Source organism: Eurytemora carolleeae, unplaced genomic scaffold (assembly GCF_000591075.1).
Source record: "Eurytemora carolleeae unplaced genomic scaffold, Eaff_2.0 scaffold1691, whole genome shotgun sequence".
Taxonomy (NCBI): Eukaryota; Metazoa; Arthropoda; class Copepoda; order Calanoida; family Temoridae; genus Eurytemora; species Eurytemora carolleeae.
In genome coordinates, this window is record NW_019398413.1 from 81,165 (window position 1) to 100,679 (window position 19,515).

Genomic DNA, 19,515 nt, shown 5'->3' on the forward strand with positions numbered 1-19,515 from the left:
AACTCGATAAATTTACATTGTTAATTTCACTAAATCCACTAAAAAACCAAAGAAAATCAAGGAAATTCAGCCTGTACAGTAAAGACCTGTTAGCGGTAAAACCGTAAAGAACTAACTGACAAAATCACATACTGGAACATATTTCATGCTTGACTGGTTTCAACCTTTTTACCATCTTCTCTTTTAATTTAATCTCTTTAATAATTCAAATGTAAATTTAAACAAAAATGTGTTGCTCAAAAAGAATATTATAGAATAAAATGATTTTTTCAATGTCTGTTTTATGTTTAAGGCTGTAACTTAGAAACTGTACTTAAAAAATTTACATTTGTAATTTTAAGACCCAAATACCGTTTACTATGTAAAAGTTGTCCTCAAAAAGGATTCTTGGAAATCCTGCAAATGAAAAGGCCTAGTTTCTTTACTTATAAGAGATTTCATAACAAGCAGCAATTTAGTTTTATTTATTGATTAACTATTACTACATACTTTACTAGACTATTACGGTGTTCTCAACTTTAGATTGTGGTTGAGCCAATTTCAGAGAGAGCGTCTTCAACAGATTTTCTAGCTTCTTCTACTTTCTTTTCAGCATCAATCTTACCAGCTAGTTCTATTGCTGCTTTTAATTCAGCTGCTGTCACTTCAGTTTTCTTGGCCTCAGCATCTTCTGTAGCTTCTTTTGCAGATACTACAGCTTCACCTGCAGCTTTTAAAGCTGCCGCTTCTGCTTCAATGGACGATTTTTGAGCAGCATCTTTTGCGTCCTCTGCAGCTTTTTCAGCCAAATCAGCTGCTGCCTGTGCCTTTACTAAATCTGCTGCTGCACTCACAGATTTCTGAGTAGCTAATTCAGCTTCCTTTTCAGCTGTTGTAACAGCTAATGCTGCATCTTTTGCAGCCTTGTCAGCCTCGGAGACAGCTTCTTCTACAGTTTTAAGTGCAGCTTTAGCATCATCTAATTTTTCCTGTGCCTCTTCTTTTGTTCCCTTTTTTACGGCAACTGTAGCAGTTGCCTTTGTAACAGCCTGTTCCGCACTTTCCGACGCTTTTTTGGCAGCTTCTAAGTCAGCAGCTTTCTTAGCTTCTATTTCTGCTATTTCGGCCTCTTTGGCAGTCTTTTCTGCAGTTTTGGCATCAATAATTGTTTGAAAGGCAGCCTGGTCAGGAGTTGCAGCTGCAGCCTTGTCTGCGGTTGCTTTTGTTATGTCAGCTTCTAGTGTTGTAATATCAGCTTTCAGTTTATCAACATCCTCTGTGTCATCAGCAGCCTTCTGAGCAGTATTTACATCCTCAACCTTTTTTTCCCAATCTTCTAGGAGCTGAGCTAACTTTTGAGCTGCTGCGGCAGATTCTTCAGATGCAGTAGTAAGGGCGCTTGCTGCTTCCTCAAAATTTGATTTTGCTGGAATAAGAGCAGCTTCAGCAGTTGCAAGAGCAGTTTTAGTTTCTGTTACCAATTTCTTAGCATCATCAACCTCTTTCTTTTTCAATATCTCATCTTCTTCAGCTTTTTCAAGAGCAGTCTTGGCTTCCTCTAAATTTGAATTGGCTTCTTTTTCTTCTTGAGCTTTAACAGTTGCAGTATTTCCATCAGTTACAGCTTTTTTAGCAGCAACGCCTGCTTCTTCTGCTAATTTGAGAAAAGCAGCTTCTGCTTCCACCTTTTCAAGTGCTTGGGCCAAACGTTCTGCTGCCTTCTTTGCTTCAGCTGCAGATTCTTCAGCAGCTATTTTGGCTAAATCTGCAACTTTCTCAGCCTCTTTTAGTTTTTCTGCTTCTTCCTCAGCCTTTTTAGTTGCTTCATCTTGAGCATCTTTCTTTGATTCAGCAAGAGCTTCTTGAATTTCTTTTTTAGCAGCAGAAGTAGCTTCTTCAGCAGCAGTTTCAGCTGCAAGTTTGGCTTCAAGTGCTGCTTCTTTAGCTTCAGCAGCAGCTTCTGTTGCTTCCTTTTTAGCAGCTGAAACATTTTCAATTGCAGCTTGAAGTTCAGCAATATCTGTTGCAGCCTTTGCTGCTGCAGCTGTTGCTTCTTCTGCAGATAAAGCTGCTTCTTCAGCAGATTTTTCTGCTGAAATTTTAGCATCAACAGCAACATTGGCAGATTCTTTAGTTTCTGTTGCTAATTTTTTATTTTCATTTAACTGTTCAGAGAGCATATTTTCTAAGTCAGTGGTGGAGATAGGAGTAGACTTAGTGGTTATTTCAAACGGCGAATCAGTTGATTTTGTTGTAATTTCAAATGGAGATTCAGTAGATTTAGTTGTGATTTCAAATGGTGAATCAGTTGAATCATTACCCTCCTCCTTTATAAGCTCAGCTGCTTCCTTAGCTGCTTCCTGAATGGCCTTCACTGCTTCATCCCCTGCTTTCTTTGTGGCTAATGCTGACTCTTCCGCTACCTTAGAAGCAGCCTCTGCTGCCTCTTCTGCTGCTTTTTGAGCAATCTCTGCTTCTTCTTGAGCTTTTCTTGAGGCTAATGCAGATTTTTCAGCTGCATCTGCTGCTTCCTCTGCAGCTTTCTGAGAAATTTCTATTTTTTCCACAGCTTCATTTGTTGATTCTTTGTCATCTTTTTTTTCTAACTCTTTCTCTGCAATTTCCTTTGCTTTTTCTTTCTTGGCAGCCTCTTCAGCTAGCTTTTTAGCAGTTTCCTCTGCTACTTGCTTTGCTTTCTCTTCAGCAGCTTTTATAACTTCAGCTTCTTCTTTCTCTTTTTCTTCTTTTTCTGCTTTCTTTTTTGCCTCTTCTTCTGCAATCTGCTTAGCTGCTTCTTCTTTCATCTTTTTTACATCATTTTTAATATTTTCCTTGGATTGGTTTTCATCTGATTCCTTTTCTTTTTCTTTTTCAGAGGATTCTTTTTCTTCATATTTGTTTTCATCTTCATGGGAACTCTTTCCTGCTGGTTCCACAACATACACTTTTGGAGAATCTACATTTACTTCTTCAGTTTTATATTCTCCCTGGTCAACCTGATTATCTTTATTGTATGCAGTTTTTTCATACGCCAATCTTTTATCAAGTTGCTCCTTCAAGGCTTGTTTTAAGCTGGCAATTTTTTCCCGTTTGGCATAAATTGCAGCTGCGCTTTCAACAACAGGTCCCTAAATATTCTTATTTTACAAGATTTTAATAATTAAAAATCATCAAGCTAATTAATCATTAAACTTCTCGGTTTACAAAATGGAAACTGGAAAATTTCCATTGAATACACCTGAAATTATCCAGTTAAAATTATGTGGACAATTTAGTTTTTATCAGATAAAATATCTGGGGGGCTATAGAGGTTCAGTCTCTGCCTTTTTTGTTTAACTGGGGTGTTCAGGTCTCAACCGGTTCTATGTCCCCCTGAAAAGAATTTTTAAGCTACCCCCACCCCAAAAATTAGAAAATTAATCAAGGTTGTTCTTCATTCAAAAATTGAATTTTTATATCTATTTTACATAAGGTGAACAATATTTTTAAGATACCTTATTATTGATATAACTTGTAGATGAGGGCATTTCAGATTCATCAGCTACATAACTTAAGATAAGATAAGATAAGATAAGATAAGATAAGATAAGATAAGATAAGATAAGATAAGATAAGATAAGATAAGATAAGATAAGATAAGATAAGATAGATAAGATAAGATAAGATAAGATAAGATAAGAGAAGATTAGATAAGATAAGATAAGATAAGATAAGATAAGATAAGATAAGATAAAATAAGAAACTATAATGAGCCCTTATTAGAATTTCAATTAAATAATTAAGAGATCTTTTAAATTTTTTTTAATTGTTGATTAAAATTTGCCACGTCATTTAATTAAAAGAAAAGAGGTCCATTATCTAAAGTTTTTTTTAAATTTTCAGTAAGGTGCTTAACTGCGCGTTTTTGGAGCAACAATTGGTTGAATTTTTTCTATTTCATGATTGTGACTTATTAAAAAAACATTGGTTTTTTACACTCTGAAAAGTAAAAATAGGCTTAAAACATAATTACCCATTTTCCTGGTTTAATTGAAGAGTTGGTTGTTTTTCAGAAATACTAAGAATAAAAAATTTCACATGAATTATAAATGGTTAGAAAGAAAGAAATTTTGGTTATATCTTGAAACATTGAACAATGAAACATAAAACATATTATTTAGTTTTAAGAAGATAAGTTTTACGTACAATAAATTCCTGAATACCTCTAAGTAAGATAGGAATACAGTAATTATCTGGAATATCCTTCAGTTGAGTAGGAATACAGTAAATACCTGGAATACCCATCAGTTGGGTAGGAATAGAGTAACTACCTGGAATACCCCTAAGTTGGATAGGAATACATTAGCTACCTGGAATACCCGTCAGTTTAGTAAGAATGCAGTAACTAACTGGAATAGCCCTAAATTGGATAGGAATACAGTAATTACCTGGAATCCTATCAGTTGGGTTGGAATACAGTAATTACCTGGAATACCCATCAGTTGGGTAGTAATACATTAACTACCTGGAATACCCATCAGTTGGGTAGGAATACAGTAACTACCTGGAATACCCATCAGTTGGGTAGGAATAACTGGCTGGAAGTATTAGTAATACACTGCACCATGCACTGTTAATTATCATGCTATAGGTATGAATAACACTGAAAGAGTATAAAATGAAATTTTCCTATAAAACTGTAATCATTGAATATGAAATTTGATATTTCTTCTTTCTTAAACACTCTTTGATATATATTCCTATTAATATATGTATACACGGATTTATAATGTTTAGAGATTAAAATGGATCTTTTTATGCTTGGCTTTTTTGTCTATAGATTCTGATTCAAAACATATTTTTTGAATTATTAAAATAATATTGTACAAGTTTCTAATTATCTTTTATAAAAAAATTTTATTTATAAAAAAAAAAAAAATTGTTAAAAAAGCAAAAAGTTTTGTGATCAAAAACAATCCCTGACTTATCGTAAACTTTCAAAACCTAGTAATATTCGACTCAAAGAAGTTCGTAGTAAGATTTTGATTCTACTGGAGACCACCGGAGGGATTTTATTTTCACTGGAGGGGTTTCAAAAAATGCCTTTTACAATTAAAACTTTACGCAGGGTGATTTACATTCCACTGGAGGGATTCAGATATCCTTCCTGGGGGGGTTATAATTCCACTGGAGGGATTCAGTTATCCTTCCTAGGGGTTTATAATTCCANATCTGAATCCCTCCAGTGGAATTATAAACCCCTAGGAAGGATAACTGAATCCCTCCAGTGGAATTATAACCCCCAGGAAGGACATATGAATCCCTTCAGTGGAATGTAAATCACCCTGCGTAAAGTTTTGAATTATAAAAAGCATTTTTTTAAACCCCTCCAGTGAAAAAGAATTCCCTCCGGTGGTCTCCAGTGGAGTCAAAATCTTACTACGAACTTCCGTGACTCGTAATATTCATCATATTGTAAACGCTTTAATATTAATTAGGAGGGGATAATACCCAAAACAGAAAATTGCTAATCTCCACCTAATTGTTATAATTATATAAAAATAGTTGCAGGTTTTTTGCCTGTAACATTAGAACTTGTATGTGTAGTTTTAGCAATAAACTATATCTTATCTTATCTTATCTTAACTAAAGATTGTATTCTATAGATTTATAATATTTTTAACAGAGTTCCAAGCAAGCTGAATACTTTATTCTACATCACGTGGTTCTGTCAATATTTCAGAAAGCTGTTATTTTCGATCACAATTTGACCAAATAAACATAATTTTTTAGCCTTTACTTTTTGTCAGTAAATGCCCTACTCCTAAAAATGCTTTCAGACCCATATCAATCCATGTTACAAATCAATCTAGAATTCGAGGTTCCTCATGAATACCATAGTCAATATCAATCCCGATATATGACAATCAGGAACTCAAGGTTCACACGAATACCATAGCCAATATCAATCTGGATACGGCTCAGTCTGTATTCTAAGGTATGTATCCCTGATACACTCTCGGTAATCTTTAATATGTATCCCTGATACACTTTCTGTATTCCTTGACATGTATCCCTGTTACACTCTCGGTAATCTTAAACATGTATCCCTGATACACTTTCTGTATTCCTTGACATGTATCCCTGATACACTCTCGGTAATCTTTAACATGTATCCCAGATCCAACTCTCAGTAATCCTTGATATGTATCCCTGATTCACTCTCGGTAATCTTTAACATGTATCCCTGATACACTTTCTGTATTCCTTGACATGTATCCCTGATACACTCTCTGTAATCTTTAACATGTATACCTGATACACTTTCTGTAATCCTTGATATGTATCCCTGATACACTCTTGGTAATCTTTAACATGTATCCTTGATTCACTTTCTGTATTCCTTGACATATATCTAAGATACACTCTCTGGAATCTATATACATATCCCTGATACAGCTCAATGTAATTCTCAATCTATATCTATCTTTCAAGAAAGTGATTCAGGATCCCTCTTGTTTGCTAACCAAGAAGAATTACTCTCACACTGTAATCAAAGTGGAGTGTTTTCCAACTGAATGTATCTTGGGTTCTATCTTACAAGTTAAGTTAATCAACGTGATTTCAAGTTTTACAACGTAGATGTAGCTAGGTAAGGTTAATTGCAATACAAGTTTTGCGTAGCTATTTATAAGCGCATTTAGATTTACAGACAAGGTACAACAAAATATATCTAGGTATGTTCAGGTTAACAAATAAGGGTTTGCCACAATATTGGTTACAAATGGGGGGGGGGGGAAAGTCCTAAACAATAGGGCTATCTATCCCTATTCCAGAAACTCCACATTCATATATTCCATTTTGTAACTTGAATACATTACTTCTTGGGTACTTTGTTGTAAACCTCATTTGGAACCTGATGAAAGACCTCTTTTGATTTACATTAGCATTTCTGTCAGGGAACCAGTTTAGAAATCTGTTCTGCAAAATCACGGCAGGATTCATGGGGTACAGGGCGGCATACCCACTGAGAACCTCATGCATGTCACCCTACTCTTGGCACATTATGGCATTGTTGTATAGGATCATCCCAATATTTTTCCTTTGGAACATTCTGGCACACCATCTTGGGAATGCTCTTACATACTTGACGCGTTTCAACCCAACCTTTTCCTTGTGAACCTGTTTACAGAGCTGACTAGATTCATCCCAACCTTTTCCTTGTGAACCTGTTTACAGAGCTGACTCGGTTCATCCCAACCTTTTCCTTGTGAACCTGTTTACAGAGCTGACTAGATTCATCCCAACCTTTTCCTTGGGAACCTGTTTACAGAGCTGACTAGATTCATCCCAACCTTTTCCTTGTGAACCTGTTTACAGAACTGACTAGATTCATTTGGGTACATCATTGCACTGCATAGAGGTCACTTCATCACCACAGATACAATTGCATACAGGATAGTTTACAAGGTTGCATACTCTAACCTTCTTTGTAGAGCACTCATGGACAGTTTCATTAAAGCACTCTCGGACAGTTTTACATTCTTTGACACTCTCAGTAGAGCCCACTCTTTAGAGACAGTATTGCACACTTGTTCCGGAGCCTGTCTACATTGCCGGACATTCTCAACCTTGCACTGATGATCAGTCCCGATGTCGCACTCCTTCTCATGGGTGATCTTCTTCATGTACATCTGCACGCTATTGCATTCCCTGCGCTTGTTCCTTAACACAATCTGTCACAGGTTGCTAGTTCCCTCTCGTTATGGTTGATGAGGCATGAGAGCTATTCAGTTCAGAAATACTTTACTATCAATGTTAATCCTTAACTAGTACTACCACGGCGCCACTTTAGTTCCAACTGGTTGCGAAAAAATGACAATATTCCTTCGAGGTTTGGGAACAAATGTGATAATCGCTACTTTTGAATAGTTTTTAAAAAAGTGCTCGTGCAGTAATAAACATTTTTTAATAGTTAAAAAAATATAGATTAAACAGGACAAGGGCAACAATTTCTATCAATAAATTAATTTCTTAGAAGACGTGTTAGCGAAAAATGAAAGTGGGTATAGGCTTACGGCAAAAAATAATCGCTTTTGAACACTACTAATCTTACTTCTATCAGTTGCGTCTATAAGGAGAACATTGTTAAAAACGGCTTATACAAAAGAACGTACGCGTCCATACAAATCCAGAAATGTGCAATATATGACTCGGATTGTAAAAAAATCAATTTAATTTTAAACAAGTCATTCAGATATTACAAGATTTAGTAATCCGTTATTTTTCGACTCAATTGTATAAAGTTAATATTTCATAATATCTTTTATTCTTTGTGTATACAATGCACTTAAAACGCCAAAATAGTTGGCCGCCAGATGTCTCTGCTCTCGATGCTTTGAATGAATACACGTGGCAGAGACCTAACGGAATAAAAGTCGTTTTATGACATTGTATATAAAACAATAACAAATAATATAAAATATTAACTATAAATGAATCCGTTGAAAAATAATTGATGACTTTAGGTTGTAATATCTAAATGATTTTTTTTAGAAATTCTGCAGTATAAGTCATTTTAAACAATTTTCTCCTTATAGACGCCAACATAGAAGTAAGATTAGTAGCGATAAACATTTAGAATTATTGTCACGATTCGGGCACCCTTCTTGTTTAAAATCCGCAAGCAATTCAAACCCAAACTCACTTTCATAATTTACTAAGTCACTTAGAACTAAAATTATCTTGCAATTATCTTATTGTAAGAACAAATTTATATTGATATTTTAATTTCTCAATCCCGTAATGATTTTATAATTATGAAAAAACAATTAAGTTTTTATCTTTCATTTTGTTAAGATTTGAATGAAAACTTTTTTGTTACAAAAGATATAAGTTGTTCTTTGATGTCTACATTAGTATACTTATAAAACAAAACAATATAAAACAAAACAATATAAAACAAACAATATAAAAATAGAATCATTTAAAGAAAAAAAGTAAAAAAACGTTTAAAACATAATAGTTTAAATTTTACCTAAAAGGTTGGGGAGTCTGAGGTCAAATAATTAGAATTAAAAACATAGAATTATGAATCGGTATGGGAAAGTCACAGAAAAAAAGTTTCTGAAAAAAACCTGGAAATAAAAACTTTGGTAAAAAGTCCCAATTTTCTGAAGTCCAAAGACTTTTTTTCCTATGTCTTGGGAAAATGAGGTTGAGTCTTAGACGTTTACAAAAAACGGACATTTCTTTTTTTCAAAGACCTTTTTTGGCGGTTACCAGGAGGGCCGGGGGGGGGGGTCGAATCCTAAAGGACATGAAAGTAATATTATATTGAGTTAGGGTTTTAAACTAGATTAAACTAGAAATCTGGATTTATAGGTCAACAAACAAGTACACAAGTGTTGCAAATAGAGATGAGCATCGTTTTTGAGAACGTACAACATTTTTGAGAACGAACAAAATTTTGATGTAAAAGGGCGTTGTTCAGAAAAAAACGAACAATGTATAAATGTAATATATCGTTCAGAGAAATTAAAATGATCGTTTTTTAAAAAGAATGAAAAGAAACCTGAATGATTATAAATTAAACTTGAAAAAGAAAAGTTTTTTTTACTGAACAAACAAATTTTCCAGAAGATTTGGAAAACAAACTATTTTTATACTGAACAAACGATTTATTGTAACAACAACAAATATTTTAAAACAAATTGATAGTTTTTACTAAACGAACGTTTTTATTGAAGGAACGATTCTAATGAACAACCGATTTTACTGAACAAACGATTTTACTGATCATTTTTTCAGTGATTATACGAACAAAATAGATGGAAAATGAACAATAATTTTGAGTACGAACGAAATCAATTTTTTTAAATGATTGAAAAAACTGAATTTAATGGGTCGTTCACAAACATTGAACGAACGAAATGAAAGTTGAATGTGCCCATCTCTAGTTACAAAATAAAACATTGTTTACCTAAAAAACAAATGGGGCTCAGATTTTACCGTTCGTTTTAACTCACTTATGCTTTTCTGTAGCCTTCTACATATACATTTTAGCACTGTTTTTAGTTTTAGTTTTTAAGAAGTAATTGGCAAAATTCTCATTATTTTTTGCTTGAGAACGTGAGAACTTCAAATCACGTGCAATCTGTTCATGTCTGGGGTTTAAACCTTTTCCAGTATTGATAATCAAAAACTACTCGCCTTGGTTAGCCAAACCAAATATAAAAAAATACTGTTTGTTTTTAGTTAGGTTAGGATTGAAGTTTATACAGAAAACAGTTTTGCTCTTATGTATACTTTAAAAAAAACAGGCAAATTTGTTGATATTTGGCTGTCTATGCTCTTGATATAAACAAACTAGCCATCAATATTATATTTATTAGATTCAAAGCAATAATATTGTAATGTTTAATAATATCCTAAATATATGATTGTTGATCAAACAGTTTTAGGTCTATATTTTTTATGCGTATATCCAGAAACTTTGATTTTCAAGTATCAAATTTCATATTCCATATTTACAGTTTTATTCCAAAATGCTAGTTAAACTACAAGTTACAATGTGTTTAGTGCTTTCCTAGGGTTTCCAACGCAATTGCGAGCCCTTGCACGCAAGTGAATTTAATTGCGTTTCCTTTTTAATGTTCATCCAATGTGAACAAATGAAAAATGTATCATATTATATTGTTAATTAGTAGCTTAACCACAAGAAATTTGAAAACTGTTGAAGTAAGTGATGCCTCGATTATTTTAAAATCAACAGAGATATTTAATTCCATTTTTGTATATCTGCTGCATAGATTTGTAAGTCGAACAGTTAAAATTATTGATTTTTAGATAGAAAAGCAATTCCGATGAACGCAATTCCGCGCAATTCCACGGAATTCCACTTAATTCTACGCAATTCCGCGAATATTTAATTGCTTCCTTTTTCGCAATTATAGAGCAAGCGGAAGCACCCATTGCACGCAAATCTGCGCAAGGGAATTCCGATTGGAAACCCTAAAATTTCCACTCTGTCTAAAGCATGTTGATAAACAGAGTGTGGTTCTTTGTAGTGCTATTTTTTGTGGTGAACTTTCCTATTACAGCTCATGGATATCGCTGGTATGTTTAATAATCTTATACTCTTCTAACTCAAATTATAGTTATACAAAGCATGTCCAATTGACCTTTAAAGTTTGCAACCCGATCACCTTTATGCCACCTTGGCTAGCTTTGAAGATTTCATTATTGGGCTTATTTTTGTTGTAGTCTGAGAATATATAAATTCCACTCTCAAAAGTGTTATCAATTGATCAATGTCAAAAAAATTGATAATTTTCCTTGTTAAATTTGAAAAAATAATTATTCATTGCTATCCATTAAATTTTTTTTTAATGCTATTGTCTGTTCAGGTCACCTGTAATAGAAAAAGCTAATATAGCTGAAGAGGCAGTAATGGAAGCAAAAGAGTTTGCCAAAGAATCAGAACAAGCCTCTAAGAAAGCTGAAAATGAAGCAGCGACTGCTCAAAAAGCTGCAGAGTCTGCAGCAGCCTCTGCCTCTAAGAAAGCAGAAGAATCACAATTATCCACAAAAGAGGCAGCAAAAGAAGCTGACAATGACATTCAAGAAGCATTAAAAGAAGCAACTGAGTTCATTAAGGAAGCAATAAAAATAAGCCATAAAAATAAAGATAACATACAAAAGAACCCATCTGTAGATTCCACAACAAAATCCTTTCGCCTTTTATCTGAAATTACAACTAAATTGCACCCAATTTCAACCACTCACTTAGTTAATGAGTTGTCTGAAAAGATTGGAAATGAAAGTAAAGGTATGGTAGCAAATATTAGAGAATCTGCCAATATTGCTGTTGATGCCAAAACCTCAGCAGAAAAATCTGCCGAAGAAGCAGCTTTATCTGCAGAAAAAGCAACAGCTGTAGCAGCGAAGGCTGCAGCAGATATTGCTGAACTTCAAGCTGCAATTGAAAATGTTTCAGTTGCTAAAAAGGAAGCAACAGAAGCTGCAGCCAAAGCTAAAGAAGCAGCACTTGAAGCCAAACTTGCAGCTGAAACTGCTGCTGAAGAAGCTACTTCTGCTGCTAAAAAAGAGATTCAAGAAGCTCTTGCTGAATCAAAGAAAGATGCTCAAGATGAAGCAACTAAAAAGGCCAAGGAAGAAGCAAAAAAACTAAAAGAGGCTGAGAAAGTTGCAGATTTAGCTAGAATAGCTGCTGAAGAATCTGCAGCTGAAGCAAAGAAGGCAGCAGAAAATTTGGCCCAAGCACTTGAGAAAGTGGAAGCAGAAGCTGCTTTTCTCAAATTAGCAGAAGAAGCAGGGGTTGCTGCTAAAAAAGCTGTAATTGATGGAAATACTGCAAATGTTAAAGCCCAAGAAGAAAAAGAAGCTAATGAAAATTTAGAGGAAGCTAAGACTGCTCTTGAAAAAGCTGAAGAAGATGAGATTTTGAAAAAGAAAGAGGTTGATGATGCTAAGAAATTGGTGACAGAAACTAAAACTGCTCTTGCCACTGCTGAGGCTGCTCTTATTCCAGCAACATCAAATTTTGAGGAAGCAGCTAGTGCCCTTACAACTGCATCCGAAGAATCAGCCGCAGTGGCTCAAAAGTTAGCTCAGCTCCTAGAAGATTGGGAAAAAAGGGTTGAGGATCTAAATATTGCTCAAGAGGCTATTGATAACACAGAGGATGTTGAAAAATTGAAAGCTGACATTACTGTTTTTATAAATCAAAACAATAAACTAAATGCAGACTTAGATGCAGCTGCAGATTCTGATAAGCCAGCAATTCAAAAAGATATTGATGATATGATGGTTCCATGGAATGCAGCTGCAGAAAAGTATTTAGCATTGCTAGCTAAGGAAGCTAGTGATTTGAATGATGCCAAAAAAGCTTCAGAAAGTGCAGAACAGGCTGTCAAAAAAGCAACTTCTGCTGTTGCAGTCAAAAAGGATACCAAGGAGGAAGCAGATAAAAGAATGAAAGAGGCTACAACTGCTCTTAAAGTTTTAAAAGAAGCTGCTTCTGTAGCTGACAAGTCTGCAAAAGATGCTGCAACAGCAGTATTAATTGCAGAAAAGGAGGCTGAATTAGCTTCTCAGAAATCTGTGAACTCAGCAGCTCATTTAGAAGCGGCAAAGGCAGTAGCTGCTTTGGCTGAAAAAGCTACAGAAGGAGCAAAAGATGCTGCTCGTAAATCTTCCAATGAAGCAGAGGTATTAGCTCTTAAAGCTGCAGGAGAAGCTGCCAAGTCTTCAAAAGAAGCATTGGAGGAGGCTAAAATCACAAAGTCTAAAGTTGTAACTTCTGCATTAAAAGCAGAGATGGAACTAGCTGCTCAGGTTGCTGCGGAAAAGAAAGCAGAGGAAGCTAAAAAGTCTGCAGAAGAAGCACTGTCTAAAGCCAATGGTTTAATTACCTAAATATAGAAGAGATAATTTAAATGCTCATGTACTAGTTCATCTCTAACAAATTTTCCAAAAAAAAATTCAATGACCATTTTTTCAGAATTATGAATGCATTATACTTTTTTAAAGAAGTTATGTTTGTTTGTTTAGATTAAATTCAGGGCTATTATAGAAGTCTCAATAACTCACAAGTTTATTTATACATATGTTAATCGTTTAACTATACTAAGAATGACTTGTGTAAAATCCAAGATTCAAAATGTTTGTGAAATTTCTGTGAAACCGTCTGGACCGTCTCAATTATAATTTAATTACACATGTTGGAAAAAATCATATTTTCTTTTAACTAAAAACCAGGCCTCTACACTATATTAATGCTTTTAAGAGAAGAATAAAAATGTAGATTTATTTTTAAAACAAAAAACAAAAGAGCTTGCGTTGGAACCGATTATTTGAATTTAAAAAAAACTGAATGCTGATTAATTTGATTCCTTGTGTTCATTGGTCAACCCCACACACAAATACTCATAAATAAAAAGTCATAACTATTAACTTTAAATCGTTATCAAACGGATTTAGTCGCATTAGAAAAAAAATAACAGTTGAGAACAAAATCTAAACAGATGTGTTTTAAAATAACAGCTACCTTTTTTCTGCTTTAAAAACTCGGTGATGGTGATGGACCAAACCTCTGTAGAGTAAAAAAGTAGATGTTAGTTCTACATTTATTGAAAATATATTTCGGTCTGGGTTGACCCTCATCAGTTCTTGAGATTGTTTCTTCACAAAGATTAAAAACAAACTCTTTTTTCTGCTTAAATTTGCATGAGGTATTTTCTGAATTAAAATGAAAGATATTTTTTGTATCTTACCTTATTTCTCTTTTCCCTCTTATTTGTTGAAAATGAATGTTATGCCTTTTTGATGTTTTTATATGTTGTCTTCAATTTTTCCAGCTATTTTTACATGAAATAGTTGTTAACAGCTTTATAAAGGGACTTTAAAGGAAAAATGAAAGGGGTATAGGAAACCTGAGAATCTCAGGTTTTGAACGATACCAATAAGGCATCTATCTGATGTTCCTGTCTCAAGTAATTGGTATAAAACTGTGTCAAATTTATAAGAAAATTCATATATATGCAATTTTGTATAAAAGTTGTAGTATTAAACAGATCATATTTAACAAATACGCAACCAATCTGAAAACGACGATATCCCACTGGAGCCTGAGAATCTCAGGTTTGCTCCTATTATATTTTTTTAATTTTGATTTTGCACTTTTAATAGATATGATTGATAATATAATTTCAAATTGTCCGAATAGTCCGTATTACTTCACCAGAACTTCAGCCTATGCAAGGTTGTAATGCAAGAAAAGTTAATTGCAGTTGCGAATACTCTGCGTACATATTGAAACCAGTTCACTTTGGGCGGAAATTGTAAACAAGAATAGATGCATTAGTGTTCATTTAGTTACCAAGGAGGTTAAAAGCATTAAATTTTGATAATTTTGATAATTCACATAATAGTTTCCTAGATGACCAAAATATTTCATTGATTTTTTATGTGATAGAAGGATCCCATGTCAGGCTTCGACATCTGTCTTGTGTTCCCATTACCACCCAGAGACAGTACACTGCAGTACAAAAGATTCAAACACCCTTGAAATAACTTTCTTTGCATTATATCCTTGAGCCAATAGCAGTGTAGTATACTGGTCACGTGATTTCCGTCTGCATCACGTGACAACAATAATTTCAAGTGGCAGTCATTGATAGAGTTGAATATGTGATTAAAATTGGAACCCTTAAAACCTTTGTCTGATAAAGTATAAATTAGAAATTCATATTTTTCTTTAAAAAACTGTTTATTTTCAATTTCGGGTTTTCTGCAAAAGTTACTTGCGCATTTCTTGTTTCAGAAACAATGAAAAAAATTATCAGAAATACAGACTTTTCAAGCCAGGAAAAAAAAATTTATATCTTTCATAAAATTGATCAGATTAAAGTTACAAGGATATTATTGTGAATCATGCAGGGTCACTTGAAATCATCTCCACAGTCCAGCTCCTATTTTGGGCAAGTTTTTTTGCAGTTCTTTATTAAATCATAATTTACAGGCCCTTATCCTTATCTCCAACTCTCCTTTACCTACCATCTAACCTTCTTACAGTCACAAGAAGAGAAATGAGACTCGAGGACATTTCTCTGTTGGATCCTACAACAAACTTACCTCTGAGCAGGTCACTTGATAATACTTCGTTAAATAGCAACCCTGTTTGTACAGGAAATTAAAATGTGCGGTTCATAGCAGGGAAGCTATTGCTTCCTTGCTGGAAATAGAAACTTGAAGGGCTAGAAGTGATAACCTTGCCAATGCAAGTAGACAGAATGTTCACCGCTAAAGCTGCAATTACAATTAAGCAGCGAAATGAGACGCGAGGACATTACCTCTGAGCAGGTCACTTCCTTCATTGAATAGCAACCCTCTTTGTACAGGAAATTAAAAATGTGCGGTTCATAGCAGGGAAGCTATTGCTTTCTTGCTGGAAATAGAAACTTGAAGGGCTAGAAGTGATAACCTTGCCAATGCAAGTAGACAGAATGTTCACCGCTAAGGCTACAATTACAATTAAGCAAAACAACAAAGTGGAGAGTGGTACATCTATACAAGGAAAGGGTGATCCTGCACTGTCTTATAATGGTACAAAGACAGAGACTCAAAAAATTCTTTCAAAAGCAGGGCCATGAATTTACAGGCAAAGGGAGGCAAGAAAAAGAGAAACTGCGAAAGCACAGATGGAGAAAAAGATGATTGATGAACATTTGAAGCTATTAACTATGCGATTTTATTTTACATAATTTATAAAAAATAAATTATAAAAATATTGTTAAAAATTAAATCATAATTTAACTTTTGACAGAATTAAAACTGGTTTGTTGAATAAACATTCCATTATCTATATTTCAGAATCTATCAGACGAAACCCCACAGTTCTAAGCCCTAACAGATCTTTATCCCCTATGGTTGTAATAGACGCAGCTTGCTTTGAACGTGAAGCAGATGCCTCTGCCACTTTTAAAGCAACAGCTGCATCAATGGCTTTCTTGGAAGCAAGTTCAGCTTTGTCTTGGGATTTCTTTGCTTCTAAAACAGCCTTTTCTGCAACTTCTCTTGCTTTGTTGGCAGCCTTTTCTGCTGCAATCATGGCTGATGATGTATTCTTCACTAATGCTAATAATTCGGCTTTTGAAACATTCCTACCAATTTCATGTGTCAAATTTTTTTCTATTGCTGAGGAGTTTGTTGTGATCAGGTTTGTATCATTATTTTTGTCAGAGATGTTCTTTGAATTAATTTTTTGAAGTAAATTTGAGTTTTCAACAGTTTCTCCCAAAGATGAACTATTGGTCAAATTTAACTTCATATCTGGGGTTGGAAAGAGTTCAACTTTTGCTTTAGGAAACATGTCAGTAATATTAATTACAGGCACCAAGATATCACCTGATTTTACAGCTAAATCATCACTTGCCATCGTGACTTTCAGACTTGAGTTTGTATTTGGAGTTGTGGAATTTGAGTCATTCTGTGAAGTAGCATAGTCTGTGGAAGCTTTTATTTGAATACTAATTGAGGATTTTTCACCAGAAATATTGCTTTCTTTGGGTTTCACTGTTATATCAACAGTCTCATTTTTCTTACTTATATTTGCTGCTTCCCTTATTATGGCAGCTGCTTCCTTTGCTGCCTTTTTAATTGCAATCACTGCTTCTGCACCCGCCTTTTTTGTTGCACTTGCTGCAGAGAGTGCAATCCTTTGAGCAGCAATAGCTGCATGTTCTGCTGCTTTCTTTGCTAATTCAACATCTTTTAGAATTTCTTCAGTAAACTTTTTCAAGGCTAATTCACCTTCACTCTGAAGATCTGAATTAGAATTAGAAGAACTTTCTTTCTTTCCTTCTTCTTCAGAACCACTTTTGTTTACTTTTTTGGTTCCTTCTTCCTCTGATTTTTGTCCTGCATTTTCTTTAATTTTATTTTCATCTGTTTCCTCGTCCATTTTTCTTGCCACATCTTCTAATATCTTTATCGCTGATGTTTCTTTGATGTTCATGTCAATATTTTCATGATGAACTTTTTCCTCATCTTCTTGAGTCTCTTTTGTCTCTTTCTTGCTCTTTTCAGTTGATTCCTCTTCTACTGTTTCCTCTGTTGGTGTTTTTTTAGTTTTATCGTCTTGCTTATTAAATATTCTTACCCTTTCTTCTCTGTAGTAATCTTTTTCATTTTTATCTGTAACATCTTCTTTACTTTTTTCATTAGCATTAGTTTTGTTTTTAATGTCAATTCTATTTGTCTCATTTTGTTTTGAATCATTTTCTGCTTCTTCTTCTTTATCTTTCAAATCTGAATCTATGTTCGATTTCTTTCTGTCATCACCATCAGAATTTCCTTTTTCCTTTTCATCATTGGCGTCAACTTTATTTTCCTCTAAATTATTGAAGCCTTCATAATCCTCATCATATGTGTCTTCAGGTTTCATTGTAACAGTCAATGATTTATCTTTAACCTATAAAAGAACATTTAATGTAAAACAAATCAAAGAATAAAGTTCAGAGTATATAATTTTATAATTAACCTACCCCCCCCCCCCCCCCACATTGGGACCAGGATGGGGGGAGGAGGACTTTAAGTATTTTTTTACCTCAAATTAAACATCCCCTTAAATATAAAAAAAGATTCTGGGGTTGGGGTGGGAAGCGTAATGAATTTACCCCTGCGTTAAAATATTTTATAAATAATATTATTTTCACTGAGTGATATGCAAGTTTGTTTTGATATACCTCGATATCATTATTGTTTTTGAAGAATATACTGGGATTTTTCTGAATTTCTTCAAACCTAGAATTACTTTATAATACAAACATATCAAAATAATATAATAAAATTTTTCTTTCTGTAGAACCTGTTCTGTGGTGTCTCAGTTGTAAACATGTGTAATGTTGGTCTGTTGAATCTGCAATTTATAATACAGAATTAAATTTCAATAGTTTAATCTGTTTATATATGTGTACAGTTTTCCTGTCTGGGTGTCTGTCCTTTTTTATCCAATAAACGTCAAAACTGTCAAACCCATAGGGCCCAAAATTACAAAAGTTTGTCTCCAAAATTTTTTGATTTTAGTAAAATTTTAAAATCCACAAAAAAATAATCAAAATAACATTTTTAAATTCAATATGAGTAGTCAATTATTAGCCTTGTCTGCAATCAATAGTAAAAAGACACATTTAATCCTTTAACTGGAATCTGTTTTAATCATTACATCAAAACAAAAATAAATTTTGTGGGCAAATTTTTGTTAAAGAATATTAATTGTTGCTAAAAAAATCGTTACCAGCAAAACTTATTAATATTAAAAATTGCGTAAAAATTAATCATTTTGAATTAAAATTTTGTATGTGATTATCAACAACATTTTTTATTAATGGTTTTTTTATTCATGCTAGAAAACATTGTTCTATATTTTACTAAATAGTGTTCAAGGCAGGTACAAATGAAATATAAATTTGTGGTTGTCGATAAAACATTTTACTCATAAATTGCGTTATAACCTTTAAAATATACTCAAAATATATACCCCACCCCGTCCATTTTCCTAAGATTTCTTTTTAAAAAATCAAACATCCTTTTTAGAAGACTAATTGTTTTTTATTTCAAGTTTAAAGAAAATGAGTTTATGCCACAAACTCTAATTTTCATTTACTATACCTTTACAACCCGATTTCGTAGACAATTAATATGGAAATATTCAAGGTTTAAACCATTAGGTTGAAAAGATATTGGGATTAGTATATTTGACAAAAACTGAAGTGTAAACGGTTTTTTTGTAACAAGCTATTAGTGAAAATTCAATGTTTCTTTTGCCATTGTTTAATGCAACCCATTAAAAGTCTGGAAACTGAAGACGACACTTAAGAAATTTTACATGCATTTTCTGTTGTAAAGCAAATGATTTACTAATAGCAAAAAAATCAACTTATTAAGTGGAACGGGTCTGTGAACATAACACAATTGCTGTGTTTCATGTTTATTTGACTAATTGAAATCATAACTTTAGTTGGCGTGGCTCAT

At 33.6% G+C, this 19,515-nt stretch overlaps 3 protein-coding genes across 7 annotated transcripts; 1 reads left to right on the top strand and 2 right to left on the bottom strand.

The window, feature by feature from the left end:
* Positions 1-440: 440 nt before the first annotated feature.
* LOC111717343 (axoneme-associated protein mst101(2)) lies at positions 441-4,645 on the bottom strand. Of its 3 annotated transcripts, none has more exons than XM_023492842.1 (4): positions 4,523-4,645; positions 3,992-4,036; positions 3,474-3,528; positions 441-3,107 (listed from the first exon to the last, which is right to left on the bottom strand). In XM_023492842.1, exons 1-4 carry the CDS (start codon positions 4,600-4,602, stop codon positions 519-521), a joined length of 2,769 nt encoding a protein of 922 aa, XP_023348610.1. In that variant the 5' UTR covers positions 4,603-4,645; the 3' UTR covers positions 441-518. The 3 variants fall into 3 exon arrangements, with proteins under 3 accessions (XP_023348610.1, XP_023348612.1, XP_023348611.1); XM_023492844.1 differs by lacking the exon at positions 4,523-4,645 and adding an exon at positions 4,484-4,506; XM_023492843.1 differs by lacking the exon at positions 3,992-4,036.
* Positions 4,646-10,473: 5,828 nt separating this feature from the next.
* LOC111717344 (myosin-2 heavy chain) lies at positions 10,474-13,486 on the top strand. 3 transcript variants are annotated; one of them, XM_023492848.1, is made up of 3 exons: positions 10,474-10,551; positions 10,996-11,076; positions 11,367-13,486. In XM_023492848.1, exons 2-3 carry the CDS (start codon positions 10,997-10,999, stop codon positions 13,396-13,398), a joined length of 2,112 nt encoding a protein of 703 aa, XP_023348616.1. In that variant the 5' UTR covers positions 10,474-10,551; position 10,996; the 3' UTR covers positions 13,399-13,486. The 3 variants fall into 3 exon arrangements, with proteins under 3 accessions (XP_023348616.1, XP_023348614.1, XP_023348615.1); XM_023492846.1 differs by having other exon boundaries at positions 10,491-10,531; XM_023492847.1 differs by lacking the exon at positions 10,474-10,551 and having other exon boundaries at positions 10,558-11,076.
* Positions 13,487-16,327: 2,841 nt separating this feature from the next.
* On the bottom strand, positions 16,328-18,406 carry LOC111717345 (uncharacterized protein DDB_G0286299). The gene is made up of 3 exons (XM_023492849.1): positions 18,350-18,406; positions 18,228-18,285; positions 16,328-17,953 (listed from the first exon to the last, which is right to left on the bottom strand). The coding sequence occupies exons 1-3, from the start codon at positions 18,376-18,378 to the stop codon at positions 16,343-16,345; spliced, it is 1,698 nt and encodes a 565-aa protein (XP_023348617.1). The 5' UTR covers positions 18,379-18,406; the 3' UTR covers positions 16,328-16,342.
* Between the last annotated feature and the right edge of the window lie 1,109 nt (positions 18,407-19,515).

Excerpts from the sequence above, each read along its gene's own strand:
- LOC111717343 (XM_023492842.1), bottom strand. The coding sequence starts at position 4,602 with ATGATAATTAACAGTGCATGGTGCAGTGTATTACTAATACTTCCAGCC. Across the intron at positions 4,037-4,522 it reads CCAACTGATGGGTATTCCAG|TATTTCTGAAAAACAACCAA; the intron begins GTAGTTACTGTA and ends TTTTATTCTTAG. Across the intron at positions 3,529-3,991 it reads CAATTAAACCAGGAAAATGG|TTATGTAGCTGATGAATCTG; the intron begins GTAATTATGTTT and ends TCTTATCTTAAG.
- LOC111717344 (XM_023492846.1), top strand. The coding sequence starts at position 10,506 with ATGCTAGTTAAACTACAAGTTACAAT. Across the intron at positions 10,532-10,995 it reads GTTAAACTACAAGTTACAAT|CATGTTGATAAACAGAGTGT; the intron begins GTGTTTAGTGCT and ends CTCTGTCTAAAG. Across the intron at positions 11,077-11,366 it reads ACAGCTCATGGATATCGCTG|GTCACCTGTAATAGAAAAAG; the intron begins GTATGTTTAATA and ends TTGTCTGTTCAG.
- LOC111717345 (XM_023492849.1), bottom strand. The coding sequence starts at position 18,378 with ATGTTTACAACTGAGACACCACAGAACAG. Across the intron at positions 18,286-18,349 it reads ACTGAGACACCACAGAACAG|GTTTGAAGAAATTCAGAAAA; the intron begins GTTCTACAGAAA and ends AAGTAATTCTAG. Across the intron at positions 17,954-18,227 it reads AAAACAATAATGATATCGAG|GTTAAAGATAAATCATTGAC; the intron begins GTATATCAAAAC and ends GTTCTTTTATAG.